At 35.6% G+C, this 13,043-nt stretch overlaps 1 protein-coding gene across 1 annotated transcript in view; it reads right to left on the bottom strand.

Annotated features, from left to right (window-relative positions):
* Nucleotides 1-13,043, bottom strand: part of ZDHHC2 (zinc finger DHHC-type palmitoyltransferase 2) — a 65,361-nt gene that overhangs the window by 5,505 nt on the left and 46,813 nt on the right. Inside the window, exons 7-12 of the mRNA XM_070459977.1 lie at nt 10,404-10,524; nt 8,092-8,224; nt 5,831-5,957; nt 5,465-5,557; nt 2,208-2,320; nt 170-244 (exon numbers count right to left, since the gene is read on the bottom strand). Of these exons, the coding sequence (XP_070316078.1) occupies nt 204-244; nt 2,208-2,320; nt 5,465-5,557; nt 5,831-5,957; nt 8,092-8,224; nt 10,404-10,524 (628 nt within the window). The 3' untranslated portion in view covers nt 170-203. The remainder of the gene's footprint in view (nt 1-169; nt 245-2,207; nt 2,321-5,464; nt 5,558-5,830; nt 5,958-8,091; nt 8,225-10,403; nt 10,525-13,043) is intronic.

Below are 13,043 nucleotides of genomic sequence, written 5' to 3'. Positions count from 1 at the left end.
ATCTATATTCAAAGGTCTCTTGCATGACTGATAAAATCCCAAGGGTCTGCTAAGACATCTGCTATTTGAGTTACTCAAAAATAAATGTTTATGGAAACGATTTGCCCAAAGAGAGCTAGTAAGTGATTAAAAATATAAAACACAACAATAAAGGAAAAACTTTCCTTACTTTCATGAAGTATGAGTACATTTTGTTAGAAGAGTTAAGTCTCATTCTCCATGGTCAGTGCAGGATTGCTCATACCTTTAAGAGAAAATATAAGTTAGCAATTTTTGTGGGTGCTGCTTTTGAGTAAAAAGGCAGAGGCTTGTTTATTCATCCATGAATCCCACCAGTGTATTGCCAAAGTTGTCCTGTACATATTATGAGTGTTTACAAGATGGTTATATAGAAACAAACACACACAGATACACAATACAGTCAGCACTCCCAAAATAGCACCTTTAAAAAGTGTATGTATAGTTACATATATACACCTGAGGAGAGGAGGTGTGAATAAAATGATGTAAAATATGCTGAACTGCACACTTCTCACATTACCTTGAATCATTGTTTTCTAATTCTTCATTCTTGTCAAACTAATCTCTGAGCCCTTTCTCATCTCACTATTCTCATATTTCTCTTCTTTCACACCATCCTTTAAACAATTTCTAAATTCATCTATCAAAGTAACAGAAAATTAATCTACCATGTCCCCAAATTAACAGCACATAGAAACCAGAAAATCACCTCTACACTAATGTAGAACTATAAGGTGAAATATGAATCTGTTCTGAAAGAGAGTTCTCTGTCTTTCTACCCTCCAAGTATACATCACTTCTTTGCCTCTAAGGAAACTGAGGGATTCAAAGGGCAAGTAGGAGACATCAATTTTGTTTAGATAAATACCTAATCCCTCCCATATACTGAAAAACAGAATGATGTGTTTGAAGATGGAAAGATAGACCAAATTATGAATATTCAAACGATGAGGCTCTTCAGAGGGAATGTACATTCCTTAAGAGCAAGACTAATTTTAATTTATGTGTATTTTTTCATACCATTCAATATGTCAGTATGTGGCATGTCTACTTAAATTTTGAAACTTCAATTCTTTCTTTTAAACTCTTTAGTTCCCAATTAAACATCATAGTTTTTTTCTTTTTTTTATTTGTATTTGATTAAACATCATATTTTTATGGCCTGATGATAACATATTTTCAACATTCCTACAGGATAATGTTTAAATTTGTTGTTTCAGTTTTATAGAGAAAGAGAATTCTTTGCTCAAGGCCAACATAATATTGTAGAGCGCTTGTCCTCCAAAAATTGTATTTTGTTCTATACATCTCAATATTGTACAATTATAATCTTTGATAATTAAAAAAAAATAGACCTTAGTGCCTTAATTGTGGATGCATGGTTTTACACTTGGAAAACCACAAATACATACACACTCCTGCATGTATCATCACATGTCTTGTTTGATACTTAACAATCCTGAGAATTAAGTAGTATTTTAAAGATGAAGACTCTAACTCTAAAGGTTAAGTAACTTAACAAATGCCCCACATTGATTAGGTGCCCAAATTGGGATTTGCTATCAGTTCTGTCTGCCTTCAAAGACTTGTTTGTTCCTTGCCAATAAACCATATTGACCCAAGTAATCAAAATATTAAGATCAACAATAACCAGCAAACTGTGAGTGGTATATGAAGAAATAACAGGTAGCTAAAAGTTACGGCAATTCTGCAATGGCTTTACTTCAATATATATCTGATACATATATACATATATCCAATATATATTCAATATATCCAATATTTTGAAACTGGATAGAAACTTTCAAGTAAAAACCACATTAATTTGAGACCCCTTTTAACAGATACTTTTCAACCTTCTGCCTGCACTTACTGTACGCTTCCCCATTTTAAAATAAATTATATTTTGAGTTTATCATTTTGTTTAATACATGGTAATAAAGATTTGGTTCTCTAAACCCGAAAAAATGTAAGGAAAATCTATCTTTCACAAAATGGTTTTCTACAGCTTCCAGACATTAATCTAAGCATTTCACAAACGGTTCTTTGAAAATAACTCTATATTTACATTGGCCGTCTGACTCCAAAACAAGACATATTCTACAGGTAATAAGAATGAAAATGTTCAACACTTTTGCCTTTAAAAACTAACATATTTCGAAACAGCCACACAAGCACATCCTTACCAGCTTTGCCTTTTCCCAGGCTTGTGCTGTTCTCCGTCCAAGACTGAGAATCGGTAAGAAGGTGGCTCTGGGACTCTCTCAATGGTTTTGCAGGAAACTGATGGTTTTCAGGACTGAAAAATAATTATCATTATGATCATCAGGTTAACTCTTGATCGTATTTCTTAAAGGAAGTGCGTACTTCTTAAAGGAAGGAACTCAAACCACTCATGGTGCAAGATAACTGCAGGAGCTACCAAGAGAACTTCTGGAAAGCAGGAACAAGGCGTTAAGTCATACTGACTCGCAATGAAAAAAGTGTTCTTGCCTCAGCTCTCTTCTTTCCTCTGATTACAATATGATGATAATTCTTGACTTTGGCAAATCTCCATATTAATACACAGAATAAGCCTTGGCCTCCAATTTTAGCAGGTAAAGGAATGTAATTAGAACTTAGCATTATTTTATTATTGATTTTAAGTTATATTCGATGCCATATTATCTAGTTTCTCACTGATGACAGTGATATAAAGTTTGGTTTAAAATAACATTTCATTTAGATTTTAAAACTTTATTGGCACAGAAACTATATTTTTTTACAACACACCAAAATAGTAATTATAATATTAAAAAGAAAAAAAACTACTTAAAATTTTTCCAAGTGTAATTTCACATATTTTAGTTGACTATAACTATTATATTTTTTAAAGGACATGTCTTTTCTTCTTAATAATTACCTCATATCTAAAATTTGAGATCATTTCAATTTTGTGCTACTCTAATAATCCCTTATTAAAATTCTGGAGGAAAACTTTAAAAAAGAAAATTGTGTCTCCTATTCATATGAAAAATTTCTTTTACACTAATTCTCATTCATCCTCAGGAAAGGGACCATAGACCAGGCACAGCAAAGTAGCTAAGTCCTGGTTTAGGGGCTCCGTGGAGGGTCATTGATACAGCAGGGCTCTAACGAACAGCAAGGATGCAGTCAGCCAGCGTACTCACTGAAGTACATATTGTATCAACGAGTAAAGTCTTTGATCTAACTGAGGAAGGAGAAGAATAAATATAGAATAAATCAGGTGAGATTCAGAGCTCTGACAACGGTAAAAGGCAGTATGAAGGGAACAGAGGGGCAGCCTGCTCTGAAAACAAAGGGTTTTCAAAGACGACCTCTCCTGTAAAGTCACACCTGAGCAGCAAGTGAACTGAGGCACAGACCATTCAGATATCTGGAGGAGGAACTTCCAGGAAGATGACCTGACAAGTGCAAAGCCATTAAAGATTTAAGCAACATGCTTGGCATATCTGAGGAACAGCAAGATCTGTGTGTCTGAGGATTGTGAGCTGGGGGAAGAGGTAAGGCGTTACAATGAGAGGTGTCAAGGGCCAGATTGGTCAGGACGAGGGAAGGACATTCATTAGCTTCTGTTTTTTAGCAAGACGGAAAATCCGTGGAGGCTTCTGAGCAGAGGAGTGACACAATCTGATTTACATTTTAAAAGGCTCACTCTCTCTTTTCAATGGAGAATGGACTGGAGGAGGGCAAACATGGAACCAGAACCCGTGTAAGAAGTGATGGCTTGGACCAGGAAAGCAGGCCTGGACGTGGTAAGAAAGTATCCAGGTTATGGGTATATTTGGAGGGGACGTCTGACAGGATCTGCAAACACAGTATATACAGGGTCCCCAGAGAGGAATCTAGGTGACTCCCAAGTTTCTGGCCTGAGCATCTGGGAGAATGGAAGTCACTACTCATAAATATGAGAGAACGAAGGAGAATCAGGTTTAGGGTGGGGTGAGGGGACCTCTTGGAATCAAGAGTTCTGCTTTCCACCTGTTCAGCTGGCAATGCCTTTTATGTGGGCACATTATGTAGACAATGACATATACAACTCCGGAGTACACAGGGGAGACACAACTAGGCATAGAAAACGTATGTGGGCCAATCAGGGGAAATCACAGAATTCTGTAGAAGAGACTTCAGCTGTCAAAACCCAGTCTCAACATTTAAAGGAAAGGAAAGAGAAGCCCAGAGAGGTTACCTGACCTTGTCAAGACCGCCTCAATGGGTAACAGTGCCAGAACTAGGATTTCTCCCCCTGCCCACTTAGTAGGAGGTGGACTGTATCTAAACCCTAACTAGTCTTCACTACCAAAACCACTTAACGCAGTATAAAAAAAAATAGCCTTCAGCTCTGTGGAATTTTCAAGCCAAAACTCACAGGGCAGGGCCAAGTAAGACTATGGTGCCTTTGAAAGTCCCATGTAACACACACGTTCACTGGTAGGCACATAACTCACTCTAGGGATGGGGCTGGTAAACAGGTCTCATCTCGTGACAATTTCAGGTGGTTCTGTAATGGCCGCCAGGATCACTGCCTTAGAAAGGATTCTGGGGTCACCTCAGGTTCCACGGGAGAAAGTGTTGTAAGCAGTAAGAAACTGCTTGGGAGGAGTGTGCTGTGAACACGGCATTCCAGTAACGAGGAAGACCTTATGACATGATAGTTTATGTTTTTGCTACTGGCTTTCATTTAAAAATTTGAGGTATTGTCATATTTAAAAAAAATATGTCTTAAACATTTAGAAAAGTAAGTGGTTCTACTTAAAACTTCACATAGAACATTTTTTTAAAGAGCATTTTGAAATGTTTAGATCATTTTGCCTTTTGCCAGTCAGAATCCAATTTCAGGCCTTCCTCAAATGCCTGATAGATTGGAACCAAAAGAGACTCAAAACAGTGGCCAAAAGTCCAGGAAATAAATTTCCTAGATTCTTTCCTTTCTCTCTCCACAGAAATGGCTCAGATCAAGCTTAGAGGTCTTTAAAGAGGACCAAGAATATGGCACCCACTGCTAATGGGATGTCTGGGATTCCATTCATCTCCAAGGGCCTGGTCCAGGCAGGGAAGGTCTTTTGATTGCCAAGGAAAGGCCCAGTGGTTCAGAAGCAAAGTAACCCTGTCAGCTCACCTGATCACAAGTGGGACTAATTTGGACTTACACTGTGCTTTTTTTTTAAGCACCACATTTAAAAAAATCATAATATATTTCAGTCAACTTACAGAGAATTAACACCTGTTGATTGACTACCCAGATTAATCACAGAATTTTATAATTATGACTGAAGCTCCCTACATACTCCAACCTCAGTCACACTTTCCTCCTGCCCTCATTCTAACCTAGAAACCAGTGTAGTAAATGATCCTAAATTTGGACACCATAGGAGAAACTATATTATTTGAAAGTAAAATAGAAAAAAATATATGGGCTTACTTTTTAGATGATGAATTCAATCCTGCAGGAGTAGATGGTTGTTCAGGATCCTGGTTAACAAGGCAAGTTGGAAAGGAGCAGCCATCACCTAGACTATAATTAAAATAAAAAGTTAAATTGTGCAGTAAAAGAAAAATGATCTCTGTGAGCAGAACGCAGTTACATTACGAACAAAACATGTATCTCAGACACTGGCTTCAGTAGAGTATGTTTATGGAGATGTGAGTCAACTGATTTCCACTTTGATATAATAGTGGATCATAAAGTAATACTTAAAAAAATAAGAGTTCTTATGCAGAAGGACAGAGTTCTTCTGTTGGATTACTTTCAGTAGTCTAAACCCTGAAAATTTTCACAACAAAATACCTTGAAAAAATGGGTAGCAACCAGTACCTCTTCTCATCACCAAAAACCTGGCGCATATTTTTACCGAAACCCAAGCTGAATCCATTCTTATCTGTTCCGTGTCGAAATACTGGGCTTCTAAATGCCTCTAGAAAAGATGGCAGAGCAACCATATAAGGAAAGAGCACATCAACTAGCAAGCACTATAGTTAGAAAGGAGTGGATTAAATGAAGAAACTCTGAAAACCAATGGCTAGCCTCCTGTGGCTCTATATGTCTGTCAACAGCCCCACAGATGAAGACTGTCTATTCTTTTAAAACAAACTTAAAATATGACTAGATCTATTGTTGTTTTTAAGTAACCCTTTTATTTCTGCAGCAGCACATGTGTATTGTAAAAAATGAGAAAATACAAACAAGCAAATAATTTAAAACGCTACATCTTCTAAACGGCTGAGTGGACAGAGAGATAAGATATATACAAATATACATTTTTTAAATCAAAATGAGACTAAAGATACATTCTATAACTTTTTCTCAACTAATAAATTCCATTTTCCAATTTCATTAGAATTTTGTCATCCAATCATAAATTTTCTTCTAGCTAATCAAAAAGGTACTTTAAAACTCTCTATCTAAATCAGGATCTAATGCAGGGTCACACATCGTGGCTGGTTACGCCCACTAGGTTCAGAGAGGCTGCGTGACTTTGCTCAATACCACACAAAAAGTAAATGACATGAGTGGAATTTGAACAAGGTCATCAAAGTTCTGTCCTTTATGCTACATTTTCGTCTTAAATAATGCTGAGATGCAAAACCTAAAATGTTAGTTTGGGGATTTTCTATGTGAATAAACATTAGTATAATGATTTCTGTCCATTATTTGAGAAAGGAAAAATCTAACTAGCAGAGTCAGGGTACTATGAAAAATGTGGTGATTTGAAAGATTCTTAACATTTATTACCCTAGTTTATAGCTTTTTATAAAACGTTTTAATAATTATAGGACCGTATTGTCCAGAGGAAATCCTTTCAGTGTTACAAGTAAAATCTATAAGTTTCTAAACTTGAAAGCTTAGTAGAAACACTTACATTTGAAAAACAATTTAATTGCTCTACAATTTGAATTGCTCTACAATTTGAATTGCTCTATAATTTGAAATATGATACTTCATTTGGAAATTGCTTTATAATACCAATATTTTCACTCTGCTAGTACTTTAGGTGATTAGAGTTCACCTCAATATTGAAAATAAACATTCACAATTATATACAACTAATTTTCATTATTTTAATAACAGAATCTCATAACTTGGGTGTCATTTGCGATCAAAAGAAATTGTAAGTCCTGGTTGCATTCTGAAACTCCTATTCTTAGTCTAGAAGACTCCATTTAGCTTAATCCCTGCTTACTTCTCAAACTTCATAGTATTTTTTTTTTGTTCTTTAGCTTTCTATGAATAGTTTTCTCCAACATGAATAGTTTCTCAAACATATGCAGCTCTTTAAAAAAAAAAAAGAGATGAATACAGAGAACATAAAATTGGTCACTTTCAGGTGAACATTTCAGTGGCATTTAGTAATTCATATTGTTTTGCAACCAATACCTATACCAAATTCCAAAATATTTTAATCACCTCATAAGAAACCCTATACTAATTAAAGCAGTCCTTCTTTACTCCATCTTCTTCCCACCCTTTCGAAATCATCTAAATGCTTCTTTCTCCATGGGTATTTCCTATAAATGGAATTATACGACATATAACCTTTTATATTTGACTTCTTTTATTTAGTACGTTTCTGACGTTCATACACGTTGTAGCACTGCTTTGCTGTATCCCATCTCTGCAGGGCTTTTGAACATACTGTTTTCTCTGCCTGAGATGTTCTGGCTCTTTCCACAACTTCTTAAATACTTTCTGTTTTCATGAACTCTTCCCTGACCACTCCTTCTAGATAGGTTCTTCTACCATCACCAGTCCTTGATTCATAACTCAACATCCGGTTTGTTTCTTTCAAAACACTTTGTAATTAGGTTTACGTTTGGTTATTGATTTTCTGTGTTGCTCACCACCGTATATATACACAATGCTTTGCACACAGTGGACAGTTTAAAAATACATGGAAGGAGTGAATCTGTATTGGTCCCACCAGACAATGTGGGAAGAAAGAGTGGTTTTTCGAACTTCAGGACAGGTTAGCATTTAATCATATGGCAACCTCTGATGAATATTTAGTTTTGCATTGAAAGTTCTCTTAACTACAATAATTATATACTCACCTAATGTAGATTTATTTTTGCTGACTAGCCAACAATGATAGCCAAACAGAGAAGACAAGCTGACAGAGAACATAGCTGCAGCAAAGAATAAAAACATAATATGGAACTTGGCTTGAGTATCAGGTAGGCCATTCTATAAAGAAAGGGAGAAAATAAAATGTTTTGTCAAAGGAATGAGTATTCCCCTAATTTGATAAGTGTTTTTTTGTTTGTTTAAAATTTTTCTTAAATTTAGATATGGAGAAAGATATACATCTTTATGTTAAAACTTCAAGGGAAAAATACATCTTTAAACTAAAATCAATGCCTACTATAACCTGAATATATATATATATGGAAAAGATATATATATATGGATATATATATATATATCCATATATATATATATGGAAAAGATTAAAATTTGGGATATTTATTTTGTATAATCAAATTCATAGAAAAATTATAATAATATGTGTAAACTATACGAGTAGGAAGCAAAATAAAAGGAGCGATGAAATTTTTATAATTTATAAAATTTGTTTTTAAGTTACTTTCTGAAAGTGTTTTGTTAACATATTATAGATTTACAAATGTTTAAACAGCTTTATTTTATTATCATGCCAGAAAATCAAGGATAATTGGCATGATTGAGCTAGTCTTCTCATTGATGTTTTACATCACTGCAAACAACAGCATCAACTACAAACACATACAACACACCCACAATAACGCTTCAAGCTACTTTAGATAATGTCAGCACAGAAAAGTCCAACACCAGTGCATAACACCTGTCTAAAATAAACCTTACAATACCCATGGGATGAAAAAGGCCATCAAAGTACAACCAGACTGACTCTCCTAGTCTATGAGTCTAAGGAGACCTGGAATCCCTCTAGAATGTGGGCTTAGGTACAGTCAGTGAAGCAGGAGATGCTAAGATGTGTCTCCTTCTGATATTCCGTTTCAGTATCCTGCAGTTATCCATCAGATTGACCCAGGTCACAAGATCTCACTGGTACTTTTGACAGTAGTGTTCTCACACTGAAAACCAGTCGTTCCTCTGCAAATGTATTTGTGGTTTGGAAATAAAACCATCCACGAGAATGAGGAACTGTAAGGCCGTGTGCTCTCAGACATTCATGAGAGATCATTCTTCCAGGTGAACATTGCAAGTACCCTCGAATGCTAGGACATGCTCCTTTACCTGTGTATTTCTAGCACTCAGCAATGTAACTGACACACAGTAGGCATCAATAAATCTTTAGCATTGAATGTGGTTCAAATCTCACATCAGTGATCTAATAATTCATAAAGTCTTCCCATAGTAAAGGATAATTTAATGAATGTAATAAGGCAACTCTGGCAGGGATAACTGCTTTTTATATTGTATGGTATTCATGAGGAGCATCTTGTGGTACTTAAAATACACAGTACTAATTCTGTTTTGCTTACATTTAAAATATACAGTGCAGAAAACAAATGAGTTGCCTAGAGCATACACCTAATATCAATTCAGGACTTGATTGATATTCTAACTTAATAATCTCTTTACACATAAAGAACTTCTATTTTTAAATTCTAAGAAAAAAAATCTTATATAGTCACTTCTCGTTATTCACAGTGGTGATGTTCTTTAAAGCTGCTGTGAACACTGAAATTATGATTCCCAAACCATTGCTCTTGGGAAGATACAGGCTTCTGGTCACAACATTTTTGTCAAATGATCAATGACCATGTTCTGTGTGTTTCTGCTTATAAAACCTAATTGATACCTTATTTAACATACATTAAATAAGAGAACTCACAGCCAACAGCACCGTAAGGCATGCCTGAAGGAAGCTTATCTAAATACATGCATTTCCTCCATGAGGCACATCACAGTCTCTTCTTTTGCTCAGAAAATTAGACAGCACTTCAGCGCTAGGCTTAAAGACCTTTTAAACAATGAAATCACCAACAAAAAAAGCACAAAAATGCAAAGACATGGCGTTAAATAGACTTAAAAGCACACTCATTCACAGTGTGAGAGTCCAAACAGGAAGGCACCAAGACCTCCAGTTTGATCTCAACTGGAAACGTGCACGTGGGTGACTCAGATTTTTCCCACTCTGTGTATGCTTGCAAATGACCACAAGAGCTACGCTGAGTATTCACTTAAATAAATGTTGGCAAGTAGGTGAATTCACAAACACAGAATCTGCGAGTAATGAGGAATGACTATATATAAATTAGCTCTATCCTATAAAATTAGTGTCCAGATTAAGTCACTACTGAGAGTCTATATATGTATTTTTGTATACCAAGAAAAGGTCACCAAGGTAATAACTTACGGTCCAAAATTTGATAAAATACTGTAAATCTGTAGCAGCAATAAAAAGGCAATACAGCAGAGAATAAGCCAAGAAAAGGAGGAAAAATTTATAATTTGAAAATCCAACACAATTGTTCACCCTGTTAACAAAACAAAAACATTTTCGGTGAGTTTTATGCTGTTACCCTAGGTACACATATGCTCAACCTTAACATAAGTATTTGATTTCCGAACATTAAAATTTATTGGCATTTCTTTAAGCATAACTCAAAAGATTTCTTTTTAAAAATTATTTATTTTTTTAAAGATTTTCTTACACATACATTTAAAAAGTCATTTCACTAAAAAGGAATTTCTATGTTCAAACTGTAGAAATTTGATATGTAATATTGCTTTAATTACTCATGACCCCTGTATTTCCTGTCCAATTATACAAATAAGCACATGCCTTAAGTATAGATCTTGTGAAAAATCTATTGACACCAAACAGATAAGAGGAATTTTCTAAATTCTTTTCTGTGTTACCTTTGGATTTGATTTCTAACTATGATTAAGTAATTTAAAAACTTTTTTAAGTTTTCCAAAATTAGATGAGATGTCTTTACAAACTACTTGCATGCGGACAGTACAGCACTGAAGCAACCAGATTATCAAAACATCTTAAACGGCAGGTTTAAGGAAAGAAACAGGACTGGGAGCCAGACAGTCAGGTCATCATGTACATTCGATGCTAAATAACTATGTGTCCCCGACAAAGTGCCATAATTTCTAAAGGTTTCCTTTTCCTCATCTGTCAAATCAGCACTCTGAGATCCTTTCTGAGAACCAGGTCTCTATGCTAGGATTCCAAAATTGGAGAATCAGAATTCTCAGCTTTTACTCTGAAATCACTGTATTTGGAGAGGGTGGGTTAAGAACTCAAACTACTGTATCAATAAACATAAATACAAATACAACTCATACTTTATAGTCACACTTCTTTTATCAAAGCTTATTTTCCCTCTTTTTATTAAGACAAGGGAATTCCTGGATGATACACTATAAATGTGATACAACACCTAAGTGGAACTGGTTGCTATCTTCACGGGTAGTGAACCCGTGAATTAACAATAAAAACAATAAACTCACTGCACAGAACACACAGATGTTTCTCCTTGCACCTTTGTGTGTGTGTGTGTGTGTGTGACTCAGTCATGTCTGAATCTTTGCGACCCCACGGACTGTAGTCCACCAGTCTCCTCTGTCCATGGGATTCTCCACGCAAGAATACCGGAGTGGGTTGCCATGTCCTCCTCCAGCAAACACCTTTGTTCCTACTCACTACTGGCATAAGATAATCTTCCTCTTTACTGACTTTTCCAATAAACTAATTGTTTCTCTTTCTCTATTGTTGAGGAGAAACAATATTCATATGAAAAATGTTTACTCAATTACATAAGATGAATATGGACTGAGTCTGCTATACGCCATGTGCCTAGAGTTAGCGATACTGTTACTACATGCTTAAAAATTTGTTAAGAAGACAGAGTTCATGGTAAGTTCTTCAAGTTAAAATTTTTTTAATTAGAAAAATTCAAAAATTAAACATTGGGCTTATGGATAAACCAAAATTTGGAACAAAAATGGAAAACGTTTATATCTGCTACCTCCAAAAACATAAGGTAAAGGGAACAGCATTAGATTTAGTAATTTTGGAACTTAAGGGTATTGTGTGTGACAGATTCATAAAGAAGCAAAACTGTGGGTGCACAGTGTAGGAGCAGCTCAAGGGATCCCAGTGTGAGTGCAAACCAGCCACTGAGACTGCCTCTTACGACATCTGAATGAAATAATGCTAAGAAGTAATATTGCGACAGTTCCACACAAGCCGAGTCTAAATGTGTTCTGTCACAAAAGGAGAGAGGGGATCCCCGTGCTTATCTGTGTTGGTTACAAGAGGAGAGAATGGGAGACAGAGGCTGGGGTGTTAAGACTGGCCACGTGGATGTCCAGACAATGACGCTTCTGTGGACAAGGGGACACGCGATGGGACAGGAAAGGCCGCTGCTCTTCCTGCAGGAATGTAAGAACCAGCTTTTGTACTGGATGACAAATCGCGTTTTTATAGAAAGGAAAATGATCTTGAATGGAGATTTTTACATCTAATTTAGCTTACTTTAACTTATACTTAGGGGCATGGTGTGATTTGCCATGTCAGTCAGAAAACAGAGGAGGTTAGTCAATAAAGACTGAGCTTGGTAGGAATGTTATACTTGAGATAATAATATTTATTTTTAATAATAACTTACTCTCTTCCTGACAGACAGCTTTTGGTTAGACATTTTAACTGCCTACTACTTTGAAGACTCAATTTGAAAAGTGCATGTACTCTGAATCTGAATGCCTTTATAGGAGAAATAAATACATTCTAGGTAAACATCCCTTACACATTCATTTAAACTCAGTTAAACAGCTCTTGGTTCTGTTTTAGGGAAACTGCTTTCTGAGTCTAATTGGAAAAAGAACATAATATAAAAAAAGGTGGAAAGAAAGTGGCCGCTGAGGTCCAAACAACTTGATATATGACTTTAAGTTTACTCTGGAACTTTTCTGAGCCTCACTTTCCTCTTGTTTAAAAATGGGACAAATAATTTTTAATAATATCTGTCATGGTTATAAG

This window comes from Odocoileus virginianus, chromosome 32 (genome assembly GCF_023699985.2).
Source record: "Odocoileus virginianus isolate 20LAN1187 ecotype Illinois chromosome 32, Ovbor_1.2, whole genome shotgun sequence".
Classification (NCBI taxonomy): domain Eukaryota; kingdom Metazoa; phylum Chordata; class Mammalia; order Artiodactyla; family Cervidae; genus Odocoileus; species Odocoileus virginianus.
This window is presented reverse-complemented; position numbering and strand designations above follow the sequence as displayed.